Source organism: Eleutherodactylus coqui, chromosome 6 (assembly GCF_035609145.1).
Source record: "Eleutherodactylus coqui strain aEleCoq1 chromosome 6, aEleCoq1.hap1, whole genome shotgun sequence".
NCBI classification, from domain to species: Eukaryota; Metazoa; Chordata; class Amphibia; order Anura; family Eleutherodactylidae; genus Eleutherodactylus; species Eleutherodactylus coqui.
In genome coordinates, this window is record NC_089842.1 from 11,841,063 (window position 1) to 11,863,175 (window position 22,113).

A 22,113-nucleotide genomic window follows, 5' to 3' on the forward strand; every position below is an offset into this window, starting at 1 on the left:
TGACCTCATGTTCTACATACAAAGCTCGTCCCGACCTCACGCTCCACACATGTGGCTCATCCCGACCTCATGTTCTACATACAAAGCTCGTCCTGACCTCACGCTCCACACATGTGGCTCATCCCGACCTCACGCTCTACCATCTGTGGCTCATCCCGACCTCATGTTCTACATACGTGGTTCATCTTTACCTTGTCCATTATAAACACAGCTCATCTAAACCTCATGTTCTACACATACGGCTCATCCCGACCTCACACTCTACCATATGTGGCTCATCCCGACCTTGTGTTCTACATACATGGCTCACCCCAAGTTTTATCCCAACCTCATGTTAGATATGTGGCTCGCCCTAACTTCAAGCTATAATGTACGTGGCTAATCCTGACTTCATGTTCCACATACACATGCATCTCATCCCAAACTCGCACTCTACCACATGTTACTCATCCCAACTTCATGTTAGATACACGTCTCATCCTGATCTCGCTCTCTGCCGTGTGCGACTCATCCCAACCTCGCGTTCTACATAAATGGGTCATCCCGACCTCACATTCAACATACATGGCACATCCCGACCTCACCCTTTGTATACACGTGGCCAATCCCGACTTCATGCTAGATACGCGGTTCATCCCAACCTCGAACTCTAATATATGTGGCTCATCCTGACCTGGAGCTCTATATACATGGCTCATCTCAACCTTATGTTCTCCGTACACATGCCTCATCCCGACCTCGCGTTCTACCATATGTGGCTCCTCCTGTCCTGGCTTTCTCAGATTCTACATACATGGCTCGTGCCGACCTCATTCTTTATAAACATGTGGCTCATACCAATTTCATGTTAGATACATGGCTCTTCCCAATCTCAACCTCGAACACGCGTCTCACCCCAACATTAACCTCTAACACACATGACCTCATGTTCTACTATATGTGGCTCATCCTGACCTTACCCTTTATATACACGTGGCTCATCATGACTTCATGTTATATACATGGCTCCACCTTGACTTCACGCTCATGGTCTACGTACACATGCGTCTCATCCCAACCTCACGCTCTTCTGTACATGGCTCATCCTGACCACACATTCTATGTACACGGCTCATCCTGACCACACATTCTATGTACACGGCTCATCCTGACCACACATTCTATGTACATGGCTTATCCCAACCTCACGCTCTCTAAACATGTGGCTCATCCCAACTTCATGTAACATACGTGGCTCATCCTGACTTCACACTCTACTAGACGCCACTTCATGTTCTGTATACACGTGTAACATCCCGACTTCGCGCTCTACCGCAAGCCGCTCACCCAAACTCACTCTCAACCGTACACACATCATCCCGACCTCGTGATCCATAAACACGGCTTATTATGTAGAAGTCACGGTTTTTACAACATGTGCAGTTACACGTCTGTCATCACACTGACATTCTCTCCCGGTTCCCATGTAGAGTTAGACATACATGTTACATAGAAGTAGGCTGAGGGTTGAACAATCGTTGAATTAACCATCGGCTGATGAAGAAGCGTAGCCGTACACATTATAGTCCACCGTGGCCGTCTAAGTCGTGGCCGTACGTGTTCCCGGCAAGATGGCCAACTTCTTTCCAGACGATGACTGATATCCGTCAACTGAAATGATCCTTCCTTGTAAGATTTCACCCGACAGACAAACACTTGGGTTGACGTTGTCCATTCTCAACTTTAGCTTCATGTGTGTGGGCACCTTAATCGTACATGTATGTGAGCTGTACGTCATACGTGTGCAAGGGCGGACACTGTAAGAGCCATTCGCAGCACTCCAGGCGCCGGTATACGTTTTTCCTACTGACGGTCCACAAGAATTCCAACACGGGTCAGCGGAAAACAGCCCAAAAAGTTGGGCTCCGGCAGATTTGGGCAGCCGTGTGACCATGGTGCTGACAGGAAGGGTCAGAGGGGAATAACACACTGACTGCCATTACGAGGACCCCCGCAGAGCCCGCCGCTCCCCCAGCTTGTACATCCACCGTTGGCTATACACAGTGACAAGATCCCACCCTGTGCCAGACGTCGCACAAATCTACCCCAAATACCCCTCCTGTCATCCACCATTGTTCCACTAGGCAGACAGCCTGGGCCCAGGAGCTGACAATCTAACAGCCCTGGCAAGCGAAGGCCTCAATCACCTCTCCCAAGCCGTTAATAACGCCACGTATACCGGCATTAAATAAGACGATCCTTCACGTCTCTATAATTAAAACCAGTCGAGGCCTCGGCCTCTTTTCTCTCGCTCTGCTGGACGCTTTCCCCCCTCGCTGCTGACTACAACATATAGACCGCGCTCGTGCCAGAACCCTGCGCTCTAAACACCGGCGGCTTCTGCCAGCGACCGTGAGTCACAACATACACCCCCCCCATACGCTCCAGGGGCCAATCCTTCTGCAGGGCCACAAGTGACTCGGGGGGGTACCAAGCCATGATATAATAGTCCTCATCCTGGTGGTCTTCAGACAATGCAGGACCATGTGATAAATCACTACACATCTCGTCTTCAGGGGTCCGGGCTGCAGCCCCTCGCCACACAATAAAACAAAGCTGCTCCGGGGATTGTACCAAACAAAGCATCAGGCGTCTCGTAGTGACAGCATCTAGCGGGGTCTGCGCTCACAATGCTGCCAGCCAGGGGGCCCCTCACAATGCCACCGGCCAGGGGGCCCTCCTCTGACTATACCCCCGGTCAGGGGGCCCCAATTCACTGTGACCCCAACCGACACACAGCAGCAACCCCCTCCTACCCCCGCCCGACGAGCAGACAACAGCGGCAGGGCTCTATGTGTGCGCCCATCTAGCTGGACGCTGTAGAAGTGGACCGGCAGTCCTATGTAAAACAGCCGACGACACATTGTTATATATCACCAGAAACGTCTCCAGCAACTCCGACCTGTAGGTGTGATGTACAGGAATACAGTATATAACACACCTATATACAGTGTAGCCCTAGTCTCCGTACACAGCTCAGGTAAGACCCTGTCTTCTATACACAGCTCAGGTATGAGCCTCTCATAGGTACATATCCCATATATGAGCCTCTCGTACATACAAATCCCATACATGAGCCACTCGTAGGTACATATACAATATATTAGCCTCTCGTAGGTGCATATCCCATATATGAGCCTCTCGTAGGTACATATCCCATATATGAGCCTCTCGCAGGTACATATCCCATATATGAGCCTCTCGCAGGTACATATCCCATATATGAGCCTCTCGCAGGTACATATCCCATATATGAGCCTCTCGCAGGTACATATCCCATATATGAGCCTCTCGCAGGTACATATCCCATATATGAGCCTCTCGCAGGTACATATCCCATATATGAGCCTCTCGCAGGTACATATCCCATATATGAGCCTCTCGCAGGTACATATCCCATATATGAGCCTCTCGCAGGTACATATCCCATATATGAGCCTCTCGCAGGTACATATCCCATATATGAGCCTCTCGCAGGTACATATCCCATATATGAGCCTCTCGCAGGTACATATCCCATATATGAGCCTCTCGCAGGTACATATCCCATATATGAGCCTCTCGCAGGTACATATCCCATATATGAGTCTCTCGCAGGTACATATCCCATATATGAGCCTCTCGTAGGTACATATCCCATATATGAGCCTCTCATAGGTACATATCCCATATATGAGCCTCTCGTAGGTACATATCCCATATATAAGCCTGTCGTAGGTACATATCTCATATATGAGCCTCTCCTCCGTACCTATATCATATATGAGCCTCTCCTCTGTACATATCGCATATATGAGCCTCTCCTCCGTACATATCTCATATATGAGCCTCTCCTCTATAAAGAGCTCAGGTATGGCCCTTTCCTCCGTGTACATCCCATGTATGACCCTCTTCTCTGTACACATCTCATATATGACCCTCTCCTCCATACACATCCCATGTATGACCCTCTTCTCTGTACACATCTCATATATGACCCTCTCCTCCATACACATCCCATGTATGACCCTCTCCTCCGTGTACATCTCATATATGACCCTCTCCTCCATACACATCCCATGTATGACCCTCTCCTCCGTGTACATCCCATGTATGACCCTCTTCTCTGTACACATCTCATATATGACCCTCTCCTCCATACACATCCCATGTATGGCCCTCTTCTCTGTACACATCTCATATATGGCCCTCTCCTCCGTGTACATCCCATGTATGACCCTCTCCTCTGTACACAGCAAATGCATAAACCTCCTTACAATTGACAACTCATGTATGAACCTTTAGCCATAGCTTAAACTTCAACTTTTACCCTCACTTCACCTCTCCTCCGTACACATCCCATGTATGTCCCTGTCCTCCGAACACGTCCCATGTTTCTCTGTACATATCCCATATATGTACCTGACTTCCAAACACGTCCCGTGTATCTCCGTAGACATCTTATGTGTGTCCCTGTCCTGCGAACACGTCCCGTGTACCTCCGTAGGCATCCCATGTATGTCCCTGACTTCCGAAAATGTCCCTTGTATCTCTGTACGCATCCCATGTATGTCCCTGTCCTGTGAACACGTCCCGTGTACCTCCGTAGGCATCCCATGTATATCCCTGACTTCCGAAAACGTCCCTTGTATCTCTGTACACATCCCATGTATGTCCCTGTCCTCCGAACACGTCCCGTGTATCTCCGTACACATCCCATGTATGTCCCTGTCCTCCGAACACGTCCTGTGTATCTCTGTACATATCCCATATATGTCCCTGACTTCCAAACAGGTCCCGTGTATCTCCGTACACATCTTATGTGTGTCCCTGTCCTGCGAACACGTCCCGTGTACCTCCGTAGGCATCCCATGTATGTCCCTGACTTCCGAAAACGTCCCTTGTATCTCTGTACGCATCCCATGTATGTCCCTGTCCTGCGAACACGTCCCGTGTACCTCCGTAGGCATCCCATGTATGTCCCTGACTTCCGAAAACGTCCCTTGTATCTCTGTACGCATCCCATGTATGTCCCTGTCCTCCGAACACGTCCCGTGTATCTCCGTACACATCCCATGTATGTCCCTGACCTCCGAACACGTCCCGTGTATCTCCGTACACATCCCATGTATGTCCCTGTCCTCTGAACACGTCCCGTGTATCTCCGTACACATCCCATGTATGTCCCTGACCTCCGAACACGTCCCGTGTATCTCCGTACATATTCCATATATGTCCCTCTCCTCTGCACACATCCCATGCATGTATTTCAGTATATAGACATCCCATATGTCCCTCTCCTTCGTTCACTTCCTATGTATGTTCCTCGCCTCAGAACACATCCGATGTATGTCTCTCTTCTTCGTACACGTCCCATGTATGTCCATCTCCACCATACACATCACATATATGTCTCTCTTCTTCATACACAACCCATGTACGTCCCTCTTTTTGCACACGTCCCATATATGTTTCTCTCCTTCGTATATGTCCCATGTAAGTCCCTCTTTTCCATATATCTCCTATGTATGTTCTTATTTACACAACCCATGCATGTCCCTCTCCTGGGTACACCCCCCATGAATGTTCCTATATACATGCCCCATGTATGTTGTTTCCTCCGAACACACTCCATGTTTGTTCCTCTCCTTCATACACATTCCATGTCCGACCCAATATATATATCCCATATATGTCCCTATATACACGTCCCATTCAGGTCCCTATATACACATCTATGTACTTCCCTATTTACAAGTCCAATCTATGTCCCTCTCCTCCATATACGTCCCATGTGTATTCCTCTCCTCCATATTCACGTCCCATGTACGTCCCTATATACACATCCCATGTAGGTCCCTATATACACGTCCCATGCAGGTCCCAATATACACGTCTAATCTATGTCCCTCTCCTCCGTATACATCCCATGTACGTCCCTATATACACGTCCCATGCAGGTCCCTATATACACGTCCCATGCAGATTCCTATATACACGTCTAATCTATGTCCCTCTCCTCCGTATACATCCCATGTACGTCCCTATATACACGTCGCATGTACGTCCCTATATACACGTCGCATGTACGTCCCTATATACTCGTCCCATGTACGTCCCTATATACTCGTCCCATGTACATCCCTATATACTCGTCCCATGTACGTCCCTATATACTCGTCCCATGTACATCCCTATATACTCGTCCCATGTACGTCCCTATATACTCGTCCCATGTACGTCCCTATATAGTCGTCCCATGTACATCCCTATATACTCGTCCCTGTGCCCCCAGCTCAGGTAGGTCCCTATATACTTTTCCCATGTACGTCCCTATATACTCGTCCTATGCAGGTCCCTGTGCCCCCAGCTCAGGTAGGTCCCTATATGGAGGTCCCTGTGCCCCCAGCTCAGGTAGGTCCCTATATACAGGTCCCTGTGCCCCCAGCTCAGGTAGGTCCCTATATAGAGGTCCCTATATAGAGGTCCCTGTGCCCCCAGCTCAGGTAGGTCCCTATATAGAGGTCCCTATATAGAGGTCCCTGTGCCCCCAGCTCAGGTAGGTCCCTGTGCCCCCAGCTCAGGTAGGTCCCTATATACAGGTCCTTGTGCCCCCAGCTCAGGTAGGTCCCTATATACTGGTCCCTATATACAGGTCCCTGTACCCGCAGCTCAGGTAGGTCCCTATATACTGGTCCCTGTACCCCCAGCTCAGGTAGGTCCCTGTGCCCCCAGCTCAGGTAGGTCCCTATATACTGGTCCCTGTACCCGCAGCTCAGGTAGGTCCCTGTGCCCCCAGCTCAGGTAGGTCCCTGTGCCCCCAGCTCAGGTAGGTCCCTGTGCCCCCAGCTCAGGTAGGTCCCTATATACTGGTCCCTATATACAGGTCCCTGTACCCCCAGCTCAGGTAGGTCCCTATATGGAGGTCCCTGTGCCCCCAGCTCAGGTAGGTCCCTGTGCCCCCAGCTCAGGTAGGTCCCTGTGCCCCCAGCTCAGGTAGGTCCCTGTGCCCCCAGCTCAGGTAGGTCCCTGTGCCCCCAGCTCAGGTAGGTCCCTGTGCCCCCAGCTCAGGTAGGTCCCTGTGCCCCCAGCTCAGGTAGGTCCCTCTCCTCCATTCACACCCCGTGCACATCCTCTGTATTGTAGGCTGCAGTCAGGTCCACCTCAGATGCTCAGCCCCCTCCCCCCGTTGTGTCTGGCCGCACTCACCTTCCACAGCCCGGGCCAGGGGCAGCATCAGGCACACGATGATCCCGCAGAGAGCCATGCCAGCCTGGGTGCGGTGCGGCGCTCACATCCGTGCGGGGGCCCCGGGAGCGCAGCATGCAGGGGCCCGAGGTGACAGCATCCGCGCCAACCATGAGACTGAGGGGAGAGGGGAGCCTGAGCAGAACCCCGGGGAGGAGCGTACCACTCCGCCGGCAGCACGGGGGACGCCGCACGGCCCCGCACCCAGACACACTCCGACTCCCGCCCCTCGCCCACCTCCCTCCCTGACACCAGAAAGTAACCTGCAAGCCGTCAGCGGGCGTCTCCTCCCCACCCCGGAGATCTTCACTCCCCGGTACAAACCCCAGAAGTGCGGCGGACCCCCCTCCCGAGATATGGACTCGTCCGGACCTGTCTATCAAGCGAGAAAGCTGAGATTTCGGCTCCGCTGTGGTGCTGGGAGTTCTGTGTGGAGTCATCCGGCTCCGCGGCGAGAGACCCCAGTAGTGGCCCCGCGGGGGCTCCCCGTGTCACACCGGCTGAGAGGGACCCCCAGGAGGGACACCGAGCCATGTCATCGGTACACTGCAATACGGGGACACTTGTGTATACACTGCAATACTGGGACACTTGTGTATACACTGCAATACGGGGACACTTGTCATGTATACACTGCAATACGGGGACACTTGTGTATACACTGCAATACGGGAACACTTGTATATACACTGCAATACGGGAACCCTTGTCATCTATACACTGCAATACGGGAACACTTGGGAATACACTGCAATATGGGAACACTTGTCATCTATACACTGCAATACGGGGACACTTGTGTATACACTGCAATACTGGAAAACTTGTGTATACACTGCAATACTGGAACACTTGTGTATACACTGCAATACGGGGACACTTGTGTATACACTGCAATACTGGAACACTTGTGTATACACTGCAATACTGGAACACTTGTGTATACACTGCAATACGGGACACTTGTGTATACACTGCAATACGGAGACACTTGTGTATACACTGCAATACGGGAGCACTTGTGTATACACTGCAATACGGGACCACTTGTGTATACACTGCAATACGGGACCACTTGTGTATACACTGCAAGACGGGACCACTTGTGTATACACTGCAATACGGGAACCATTGTGTATACACTGCAATACGGGAACACTTGGGAATACACTGCAATACGGGAACACTTGTCATGTACGCACTGCAATACGGGGACATTTGTGTATACACTGCAATACGGGAACCCTTGTGTATACACTGCAATACGGGAGCACTTGTGTATACACTGCAATACGGGAGCACTTGTCATGTATACACTGCAATACGGGAACACTTGTGTATACACTGCAATACTGGACCACTTGTGTATACACTGCAAGACGGGAACCCTTGTGTATACACTGCAATACTGGACCACTTGTGTATACACTGCAATACTGGACCCCTTGTGGATACACTGCAATACGGGAACACTTGTGGATACACTGCAATACGGGAGCACTTGTGTATACACTGCAATACGGGAACCCTTGTGTATACACTGCAATACGGGAACACTTGTGTATACACTGCAATACGGGAACACTTGGGAATACACTGCAATACTGGAACACTTGTCATCTATACACTGCAATACGGGAACACTTGTCATCTATACACTGCCATACGGGAACACTTGTGTATACACTGCAATATGGGAACACTTGTCATCTATACACTGCAATACGGGGACACTTGTGTATACACTGCAATACTGGAAAACTTGTGTATACACTGCAATACTGGAACACTTGTGTATACACTGCAATACGGGGACACTTGTGTATACACTGCAATACTGGAACACTTGTGTATACACTGCAATACTGGAACACTTGTGTATACACTGCAATACGGGACACTTGTGTATACACTGCAATACGGGACACTTGTGTATACACTGCAATACGGGACACTTGTGTATACACTGCAATACTGGAACACTTGTGTATACACTGCAATACTGGAACACTTGTGTATACACTGCAATACGGAGACACTTGTGTATACACTGCAATACGGGAGCACTTGTGTATACACTGCAATACGGGACCACTTGTGTATACACTGCAAGACGGGACCACTTGTGTATACACTGCAATACGGGAACCATTGTGTATACACTGCAATACGGGAACACTTGGGAATACACTGCAATACGGGAACACTTGTCATGTACGCACTGCAATACGGGGACATTTGTGTATACACTGCAATACGGGAACCCTTGTGTATACACTGCAATACGGGAGCACTTGTGTATACACTGCAATATGGGAACCCTTGTCATGTATACACTGCAATACGGGAACACTTGTGTATACACTGCAATACTGGACCACTTGTGTATACACTGCAAGACGGGAACCCTTGTGTATACACTGCAATACTGGACCACTTGTGTATACACTGCAATACTGGACCCCTTGTGGATACACTGCAATACGGGAACACTTGTGGATACACTGCAATACGGGAGCACTTGTGTATACACTGCAATACGGGAACCCTTGTGTATACACTGCAATACGGGAACACTTGTGTATACACTGCAATACGGGAACACTTGGGAATACACTGCAATACTGGAACACTTGTCATCTATACACTGCAATACGGGAACACTTGTCATCTATACACTGCCATACGGGAACACTTGTGTATACACTGCAATATGGGAACACTTGTCATCTATACACTGCAATACGGGGACACTTGTGTATACACTGCAATACTGGAAAACTTGTGTATACACTGCAATACTGGAACACTTGTGTATACACTGCAATACGGGGACACTTGTGTATACACTGCAATACTGGAACACTTGTGTATACACTGCAATACTGGAACACTTGTGTATACACTGCAATACGGGACACTTGTGTATACACTGCAATACGGGACACTTGTGTATACACTGCAATACGGGACACTTGTGTATACACTGCAATACGGAGACACTTGTGTATACACTGCAATACGGGAGCACTTGTGTATACACTGCAATACGGGACCACTTGTGTATACACTGCAAGACGGGACCACTTGTGTATACACTGCAATACGGGAACCATTGTGTATACACTGCAATACGGGAACACTTGGGAATACACTGCAATACGGGAACACTTGTCATGTACGCACTGCAATACGGGGACATTTGTGTATACACTGCAATACGGGAACCCTTGTGTATACACTGCAATACGGGAGCACTTGTGTATACACTGCAATACGGGAACCCTTGTCATGTATACACTGCAATACGGGAACACTTGTGTATACACTGCAATACTGGACCACTTGTGTATACACTGCAAGACGGGAACCCTTGTGTATACACTGCAATACTGGACCACTTGTGTATACACTGCAATACTGGACCCCTTGTGGATACACTGCAATACGGGAACACTTGTGGATACACTGCAATACGGGAGCACTTGTGTATACACTGCAATACGGGAACCCTTGTGTATACACTGCAATACGGGAACACTTGTGTATACACTGCAATACGGGAACACTTGGGAATACACTGCAATACGGGAACACTTGTGTATACACTGCAATACAGGACCACTTGTGTATACACTGCAATACTGGACCCCTTGTGTATACACTGCAATACTGGACCACTTGTGGATACACTGCAATACGGGAACACTTGTGGATACACTGCAATACGGGACCACTTGTGGATACACTGCAATACGGGAACCCTTGTCATGTATACACTGCAATACGGGAACACTTGTCATGTACGCACTGCAATACGGGAACCATTGTGTATACACTGCAATACGGGAACACTTGGGAATACACTGCAATACTGGACCACTTGTGTATACACTGCAATACGGGAACACTTGTCATGTATGCACTGCAATACGGGGACATTTGTGTATACACTGCAATACTGGACCACTTGTGTATACACTGCAATACTGGACCCCTTGTGAATACACTGCAATACGGGAACCCTTGTGTATACACTGCAATACTGGAACACTTGGGAATACACTGCAATACGGGAACCCTTGTGTATACACTGCAATACGGGAACACTTGTGTATACACTGCAATACGGGAACACTTGTCATGTACGCACTGCAATACGGGAACCATTGTGTATACACTGCAATACGGGAACACTTGGGAATACACTGCAATACGGGAACCCTTGTGTATACACTGCAATACGGGAACACTTGTCATGTATACACTGCAATACAGGGACATTTGTGTATACACTGCAATACGGGAACACTTGTGTATACACTGCAATACTGGACCACTTGTGTATACACTGCAATACTGGACCCCTTGTGTATACACTGCAATACTGGACCACTTGTGTGTACACTGCAATACGGGACCACTTACGGATACACTGCAATACGGGAACCCTTGTGTATACACTGCAATACTGGAACACTTGGGTATACACTGCAATACTGGAGCACGTGTGTGTACACTGCAATACTGGAACACTTGTGTATACACTGCAATACGGGAACACTAGTGTATACACTGCAATACGGGAACACTAGTCATGTATACACTGCAATACGGGAACACTTGTGTATACACTGCAATACTGGAACACTTGTCATGTATACACTGCAATACGGGAACACTTGTCATGTATACACTGCAATACGGGAGCACTTGTCATCGGTACAATGCAATACGGGAGCACTTGTGTATACACTGCAATACTGGACCACTTGTGTATACACTGCAATACTGGAACACTTGGGAACACACTGCAATACGGGGACATTTGTGTATACACTGCAATACTGGACCACTTGTGTATACACTGCAATACGGGACCACTTGTGTGTACACTGCAATACTGGACCACGTGTGTATACACTGCAATACTGGACCACGTGTGTATACACTGCAATACGGGACCACTTGTGTGTACACTGCAATACGGGAACCCTTGTGTATACACTGCAATACTGGAACACTTGGGTATACACTGCAATACTGGAGCACTTGTGTATACACTGCAATACGGGAACACTTGTGTATACACTGCAATACTGGAACCCTTGTCATGTATACACTGCAATACGGGAACACTTGTGTATACACTGCAATACGGGAACACATGTCATGTATACACTGCAATACAGGAGCACTTGTCATCGGTACACTGCAATACGGGAGCACTTGTGTATACACTGCAATACGGGGACACTTGTGTATACACTGCAATACTGGAACACCTGTCATGTATACACTGCAATACGGGAACACTTGTCATGTATACACTGCAATACGGGAACACTTGTCATGTATACACTGCAATACGGGAACACTTGTCATGTATACACTGCAATACGGGAGCACTTGTGTATACACTGCAATACTGGAACACTTGTCATGTATACACTGCAATACGGGAACACTTGTCATGTATACACTGCAATACGGGAACACTTGTGTATACACTGCAATACTGAAACACTTGTCATGTATACACTGCAATACGGGAACACTGGTCATGTATACACTGCAATACGGGAGCACTTGTCATCGGTATACTGCAATATGGGAGCACTTGTGTATACAATGCAATACTGGACCACTTGTGTATACACTGCAATACTGGAACACTTGGGAATACACTGCAATACGGGGACATTTGTGTATACACTGCAATACTGGAACACTTGGGAATACACTGCAATACGGGGACATTTGTGTATACACTGCAATACTGGACCGCTTGTGTATACACTGCAATACGGGACCACTTGTGTGTACACTGCAATACTGGACCACTTGTGTATACACTGCAATACTGGACCACTTGTGGATACACTGCAATACGGGACCACTTGTGGATACACTGCAATACGGGAACCCTTGTGTATACACTGCAATACTGGAACACTTGGGTATACACTGCAATACTGGAGCACTTGTGTATACACTGCAATACGGGAACACTTGACATGTATACACTGCAATACAGGAACACTTGTGTATACACTGCAATACGGGAACACATGTCATGTATACACTGCAATACAGGAGCACTTGTCATCGGTACACTGCAATACGGGAGCACTTGTGTATACACTGCAATACTGGACCACTTGTGTATACACTGCAATACGGGACCACTTGTGGATACACTGCAATACGGGAACCCTTGTGTATACACTGCAATACTGGAACACTTGTGTATACACTGCAATACTGGAACACTTGGGTATACACTGCAATACTGGAGCACTTGTGTGTACACTGCAATACTGGAACACTTGTGTATACACTGCAATACTGGAACCCTTGTCATGTATACACTGCAATACGGGAACACTTGTGTATACACTGCAATACTGGAACACTTGTCATGTATACACTGCAATACGGGAACACTTGTCATGTATACACTGCAATACAGGAGCACTTGTCATCGGTACACTGCAATACGGGAGCACTTGTGTATACACTGCAATACGGGAACATTCTGTATACACTGCAATACTGGACCACTTGTGTATACACTGCAATACTGGAACACTTGGGAATACACTGCAATACGGGAACACTTGTGTATACACTGCAATACTGGACCACTTGTGTATACACTGCAATACTGGAACACTTGGGAATACACTGCAATACGGGAACACTTGTGTATACACTGCAATACGGGAACACTTGTGTATACACTGCAATACGGGAACATTTGTCATGTATACACTGCAATACGGGAGCACTTGTCATCGGTACACTGCAATACGGGAGCACTTGTGTATACACTGCAATACGGGAACACTTGTGTATACACTGCAATACTGGACCACTTGTGTATACACTGCAATACTGGAACACTTGGGAATACACTGCAATACTGGAACACTTGTGTATACACTGCAATACTGGACCACTTGTGTATACACTGCAATACTGGAACACTTGTGTATACACTGCAATACGGGAACACTTGTGTATACACTGCAATACGGGAACACTTGTGTATACACTGCAATACTGGACCACTTGTGTATACACTGCAATACGGGAGCACTTGTGTATACACTGCAATATGGGAACACTTGTGTATACACTGCAATACGGGAACACTTGTGTATACACTGCAATACGGGAACACTTGTGTATACACTGCAATACTGGACCACTTGGGAATACACTGCAATACGGGAACACTTGTGTATACACTGCAATACGGGAACACTTGTGTATACACTGCAATACGGGAACACTTGTGTATACACTGCAATACGGGAACACTTGTGTATACACTGCAATACTGGAACACTTGTCATGTATACACTGCGATACGGGAACACTTGTCATGTATACACTGCAATACGGGAGCACTTGTGTATAAACTGCAATACGGGAACACTTGTGTATACACTGCAATACTGGACCACTTGTGTATACACTGCAATACTGGAACACTTGTGTATACACTGCAATATGGGAACACTTGTGTATACACTGCAATACGGGAACACTTGTCATCGGTACACTGCAATACGGGAACAGTTATGTATACACTGCATTCTAGAGTCCATGTGATGCATACTGGAAAGCTTGTCATGTATACACTGCATTACTAGAACCCTTGTCATGTATATACTGCCATTACTAGAACTCATCATGTATACACTGCATTACTAGAGCCCTTGTCATGTATATACTGCATTACTAGAACTCTTGTCATGTATACACTGCATTACTAGAACTCTTGTCATGTATATACTGCCATTACTAGAACTATTGTCATGTATATACTGCCATTACTAGAACCCTTGTCATGTATATACTGCCATTACTAGAACTCTTGTCATGTATATACTGCCATTACTAGAACTCTTGTCATGTATATACTGCCATTACTAGAACCCTTGTCATGTATATACTGCCATTACTAGAACCCTTGTCATGTATATACTGCCATTACTAGAACCCTTGTCATGTATACACTGCATTACTAGAACCCTTGTCATATATATACTGCCATTACTAGAACCCTTGTCATGTATATACTGCCATTACTAGAACCCTTGTCATGTATATACTGCCATTACTGGAACCCTTGTCATGTATATACTGCCATTACTAGAACTCTTGTCATGTATATACTGCCATTACTAGAACCCTTGTCATGTATACACTGCATTACTAGAACCCTTGTCATGTATACACTGCCATTACTAGAACTCTTGTCATGTATATACTGCCATTACTAGAACTCTTGTCATGTATATACTGCCATTACTAGAACCCTTGTCATGTATATACTGCATTACTAGAACCCTTGTCATGTATATACTGCCATTACTAGAACCCTTGTCATGTATATACTGCCATTACTAGAACTCTTGTCATGTATATACTGCCATTACTAGAACTCTTGTCATGTATATACTGCCATTACTAGAACCCTTGTCATGTATATACTGCCATTACTAGAACCCTTGTCATGTATACACTGCATTACTAGAACCCTTGTCATGTATACACTGCCATTACTAGAACTCTTGTCATGTATATACTGCCATTACTAGAACCCTTGTCATGTATATACTGCCATTACTAGAACCCTTGTCATGTATATACTGCCATTACTAGAACCCTTGTCATGTATATACTGCCATTACTAGAACTCTTGTCATGTATATACTGCCATTACTAGAACCCTTGTCATGTATATACTGCCATTACTAGAACCCCTGTCATGTATATACTGCCATTACTAGAACTCTTGTCATGTATACACTGCCATTACTAGAACCCTTGTCATGTATATGGACCACTTGTGTATACACTGCAATACTGGACCACTTGGGAATACACTGCAATACTGGAACACTTGTGTATACACTGCAATACGGGAACACTTGTGTATACACTGCAATACGGGAACACTTGTGTATACACTGCAATACGGGAACACTTGTGTATACACTGCAATACAGGAACACTTGTGTATACACTGCAATACGGGAACACTTGTCATGTATACACTGCAATACGGGAACACTTGTAATGTATACACTGCAATACGGGAGCACTTGTGTATAAACTGCAATACGGGAACACTTGTGTATACACTGCAATACTGGACCACTTGTGTATACACTGCAATACTGGAACACTTGTGTATACACTGCAATATGGGAACACTTGTGTATACACTGCAATACTGGAACCCTTGTCATCGGTACACTGCAATACGGGAACACTTATGTATACACTGCAATACGGGAACAGTTATGTATACACTGCAATACGGGAACACGTGTGTATACACTGCAATACGGGAGCACTTGTGTATACACTGCAATACGGGAACACTTGTGTATACACTGCAATACGGGAACACTTGTGTATACACTGCAATACGGGAACACTTATGTGTACACTGCAATATGGGGACATTTGTGTATACACTGCAATACGGAAACAGTTGTGTATTCACTGCAATACAGGGACATTTGTGTATACACTGCAATACGGGAACACTTGTGTAAACACTGCAATACTAGAACACTCGTCATCTATACACTGCAATACTGGAGCCCTTGCCATGTATACACTGCATTATTAGAACCCTTGTCACGTATACACTGCATTATTAGAATTCTTGTCATCCGTACACTGCAATACAAGAACACTTGTCATGTATACACTGCAATACTGGAGCCCTTCTCATCTATATACTGCAACCCTTGTCATGTATACACTGCATTATAAGAACTCTTGTCATGTATACACCGCAATACTAGAACCCTTGTCATCTAAACACTGCATTACTAGAACTTTGTCACGTATACACAGCATTGCTAGATCCTGTGTCATGTGAACACTGCAATACTATAACCCTAGTATCTATTAACTGCATTACTAGAACATTATAATCTACACTATGCATCACTAGAACTTTGCCATGTATACACTGCATTACTAGAACCCTTGTCATCTACACACTGCATTAGTAGAGCCTTGTCATGTATGAACTGCATTACTAGAACACTTCTCATCTACACACTGCAAACTAGAACAATTCTCATCTACACACTTCATTAGTAGAACCTTGTCATCTATACACTGCATTAGTAGAACCTTCGTCATGTATACACTGCATTATAAGAACCCTTGTCATCTACACACTGCAATACTAGAACCTTGCCATGTATAGACCGCATTACTAGAGCCCATGTCATGTATACACTGCATTTCTAGAATCCTTCTCATCTACACACTGCATTAGTAGAACCTTGTCATCTACACACTGCATTAGTAGAACCCTCGTCATGTATACACTGCATTACTAGAACCCTTGTCATGTATACACTGCATTACTTGAACCCTTGTCATTTACACACTGCATTACTAGAACCCATGACATGTATACCCTGCATTACTACGGTAGAATGCTTGTCATGTATACACTGCATTTCTAGAATGCTTGTCATCTACACACTGCATTGCTGTAACCATATCATGTATACACTGCATTGCCATGTATACACTACATTACTAGAACCTGTGTCATCTCTACAATACATTACTAGAACCCTTGTCATCTACACACTGCATTACTAGAACCTTGTTATCCACGCACTGCATTACTAGAGCCTTGTCATGTATACACTGCATTACTAGAATGCTTGTCATCTACACACTGCATTACTAGAACCCTTGTCATCCACACACTGCATTAGTAGAGCCTTGTCATGTATGAACTGCATTACTAGAACACTTCTCATCTACACACTGCAAACTAGAATAATTCTCATCTACACACTTCATTAGTAGAACCTTCGTCATGTATACACTGCATTACTAGAACCCCTGTCATCTACACACTGCATTACTAGAACCTTGACATGTATAAACTGGGTTACTAGAACCTTGTCATGTATACACTGCATTACTAGAACCTTTTTCATGTATACTCTGCCTTACTAGAACCCTTGTAATCTAAACACTGCATTACTAGAACTTTGTCACGTATACACTGCTGTCAGGACAGTGTCCGGGATATGGGGTTCCCTGAGATATCCCGCAACCCCTGTCCCTGCCTACTTGCCCCCCTGGGCTAACCCCCAGGGCGACAACTGGGCGACGGTCCCTACCCTCACTAGGGAAGCGGGACACGGAAGACAAACAGACACTGAGACAAACAACGGTAGAATGGTCAGACAATCCGGGTAGGCAACAAGAGGGTACGCAGTACGGAGGGGTCAGGCAAAAACGTAGTCAAGTCCAAAGCAGGTGTCAGAAAAGCCGAGGTCACAAGAGCAGTCAGGATAAACGCGGGTGCAGCTGGAGAACCAAACTAACACTGGCAAGGCCTGAGAGGAAAACACACCTATTTAAATGCTGTCAGCGCTCCCGCCCCAGAAGCTGATTGGGGCGGGGAGCCTGACAGCAGCAGGGCTAATCAGGGCGGTGCTGGGGACACGCCCCCAGTCTATCTGCACAGACAGTTACTAGGGAAGCCAGCCTGGTAGTCAGGACACTAGAAGCACCAGCTGCCTCCCTAGCAACCCGGCGGCGACCAGTCTTACAGCGGCCCGGGGAGATCACAAGAACCGGGGTACCTCTGCGCCGCGCTCCTGTACCCCGGGTGGCCGGACCGGTGGTGCGGGCACGGGGGCCCCGAGAGTTGCCGGTTCTGACAGTACCCCCCCTTCTACGGGGGGACACCGGACCCCCATGGCCAGGTGCGGGCTTAAGCGGGAAAGCCCTGTGGAATGCCTGGACTAGGCGTGGCGCATGAACGTCCCTGGCAGGGACCCACGTCCTATCCTCAGGGCCAAATCCTCTCCAGTGGACCAGGTACTGCAGCCCACCTCTAACCCGTCGGGCATCCACAAGCCTTTCTACTTCATACTCCAGTTCCCCCTGTACCAGAGAGGGAGGAGGCGGGTTCTGGGTGGGGAGAACTGGAGTCACATACTTCTTAAGCAAGTTCTTGTGAAAAACCTTGTGGACCTTCCAGGGGTCAGGAAGTGCCAACTTATATGACACCGGGTTGATAACCTGAGAAACCGTAAATGGGCCAATGAACCGAGGAGCAAGTTTCAGGGAGGGAACCTTAAGTCTCAGATTCTTGGATGATAATAAAACCTGCTCCCCGACCACAAAAGGTGCGGAGATAGTACGTCTTTTATTTGCGTATTTACGCAGTTTCTCTTGGGAACCCTGAAGGTTCTTACGAACCTGGGCCCAAACTGTGCACAGTTCTTCAGCGGATATGTCGGCGGCCGGATTGTTCGAGACCAAAGGAGTAGACAGCGAGAACCGGGGATGGAACCCATAGTTACAAAAAAAAGGTGACAGTTGGGTCGACGAGTTACCATGGTTGTTAATAGCAAATTCGGCGAGAGGTAAGTAGTTGGCCCACTGATGCTGGTTATCAGAGACAAACAGTCGCAGATACTGGATGAGTTCTTGGTTCATCCGTTCCGTTTGTCCGTTACTCTCGGGATGGAAAGCAGAGGAAAAGGACAAATTAACGTTTAGATTTTTACAGAAGGCTCGCCAGAAGCGAGCGACGAACTGAACCCCTCTATCAGACACAATATCCTCGGGGATCCCATGTAACCGAACAATCTCCTTGATGAACATCTCAGACAAAAGTTTGGCGTTAGGCAACTTGCCAAGTGGAACAAAATGAGACATTTTGGAGAAACGGTCAACTATTACCCAAATGACCGTATTCCCCAGCGAGGATGGCAGATCAGTAATAAAATCCATGGACAAATGGGACCATGGCCTGAACGGAATGGGCAAGGGCAGAAGAGGCCCCTCAGGACGTCTCCTGAGGTTCTTCCCCCTTGCGCAAACCGGGCACGCGGACACAAATACCCGTACATCCTTGGCCATGTGCGGCCACCAATAGAGTCTGGCCGCTAACTCCAGAGTACCCCTGATGCCGGGGTGTCCAGCTAGGACTGAAGCATGTGTCTCCTCTAACACTTTCAATCTCAGTGACAACGGGACAAATAATTTGCCTTCCGGAAGGGCTTCAGGAGCAGATTGTTGAGCGGCGTGAATGAGAGGTAAAAGGTCGGAGGAGACAGCAGCGAGGACCACCCCAGGGGAGAGAATGCTCTCAGGTTCCGGCTCGGAAGGTTCCGGAGAACCAAAACTCCTAGACAGGGCATCAGCCTTGACGTTCTTAGAACCGGGTCTATAGGTAACAACAAAATTGAACCGAGAGAAAAACAAGGCCCAGCGGGCTTGCCGAGCATTTAACCTCTTAGCGGAATCTAGATAAGTGAGGTTTTTATGGTCAGTGAGTACCGTGATCTGGTGATGGGCTCCTTCCAAAAAATGCCTCCACTCTTCGAAAGCCCACTTAATCGCCAGCAATTCCCGGTTGCCTATATCATAGTTCCGTTCGGTGGACGAAAACTTCCTAGAAAAATAGGCACACGGTCTAAGGTTGGTGAGAGTGGAGGGACCTTGGGACAGTACCGCTCCCACACCAAACTCAGAGGCATCTACCTCCACCACAAAAGGGCTGGACAGATCCGGTTGTACTAGGACAGGTGCAGAAGAGAACGCCGCCTTTAGGGTATTGAAGGCCCTCAGAGCCTCAGAAGACCAGGTCCTCACATCTGCCCCCTTTCTGGTGAGGTCCGTTAGAGGTTTAGCCACCACGGAGAAGTCTTTAATGAATTTGCGATAGTAGTTGGCGAAGCCGAGGAAGCGTTGAAGGGCTTTCAACGACCCTGGCTGGGCCCACTCCGTGATGGCCTTCACCTTTTCAGGATCCATCTGGAAGTCGCATGGCGTGATGATATACCCCAAAAATGATATCTTTTGTACCCCGAAAACACATTTCTCGAGTTTAGCAAACAGCTTGTTATGTCTGAGTCGAGCTAGCACAGTCTGAACGTGAGTATGGTGACTCGGCAGGTCGGAGGAAAAAATCAAAATGTCGTCTAGATATACAACCACGAACACCCCCATGATATCCTGAAACACTGAGTTCATGTACCCCTGAAAAATGGCGGGGGCGTTACACAATCCAAAAGGCATCACTAGGTATTCAAAATGCCCGAGGGGCGTATTGAAGGCGGTTTTCCACTCATCCCCCTCCCGAATGCGGATGAGGTTGTATGCTCCCCTGAGATCAAGTTTAGAAAACCATCGGGCACCAGCGACCTGGTTGAGGAGGTCAGGAATGAGTGGAAGAGCATACTGGTTTCGGACTGTGATTTTATTTAGCTCTCTATAGTCAATACAGGGCCGGAGACCCCCATCCTTCTTCTCAACGAAGAAAAACCCGGCACCCACCGGGGATTCTGAGGGCCGGATGTGCCCCTTGGCCAGGCTGTCCTGGATGTAGTCCCTCATGGATTCTCTCTCTGGAACCGTAACGTTATAAATGCGGCCCTTTGGAAGTTTGGCCCCAGGAATCAAGTCTATTTTACAGTCCCATTCCCTATGGGGGGGCAGAGCTTCAGATAATTGTTTGGAGAACACGTCAGAAAACTCGGAGAGGTATTCTGGTAGGGGGCTCCCCTCGCAGGTGGAGATTCCCACCTTCACCGCACAAAGGTGGTTGGCACAGCGGGGACCCCACTTTACCAGTTCCAACGTGTCCCAATTTACTACCGGGTTGTGCTCCCGGAGCCAGGGGAGGCCTAGGACGACGTCCACAGACAAATCTCTCATCACTAGAAAGGTGCAGGTTTCCACGTGTAAGGCTCCTATAGTAAACCTTACTTCAGGGGTAACCAGATTAACCACCCCTGCTTGCAAAGGAGTGGAGTCCACTCC

At 47.5% G+C, this 22,113-nt stretch overlaps 1 protein-coding gene across 4 annotated transcripts in view; it reads right to left on the minus strand.

Annotated features, from left to right (window-relative positions):
* The window catches only part of EPHB2 (EPH receptor B2), a 127,501-nt gene extending 120,112 nt beyond the window's left edge, over nt 1-7,389 (minus strand). For 3 of the 4 annotated variants that reach the window (XM_066606217.1, XM_066606215.1, XM_066606216.1), the window contains exon 1: nt 7,228-7,388. In XM_066606217.1, the coding sequence (XP_066462314.1) occupies nt 7,228-7,285 (58 nt within the window). In that variant the 5' untranslated portion in view covers nt 7,286-7,388. Of the gene's footprint in view, nt 1-7,227 lie in introns of all 4 variants that reach the window. The other variant, XM_066606214.1, reaches the window with a different exon arrangement.
* Nucleotides 7,390-22,113: the final 14,724 nt, after the last annotated feature.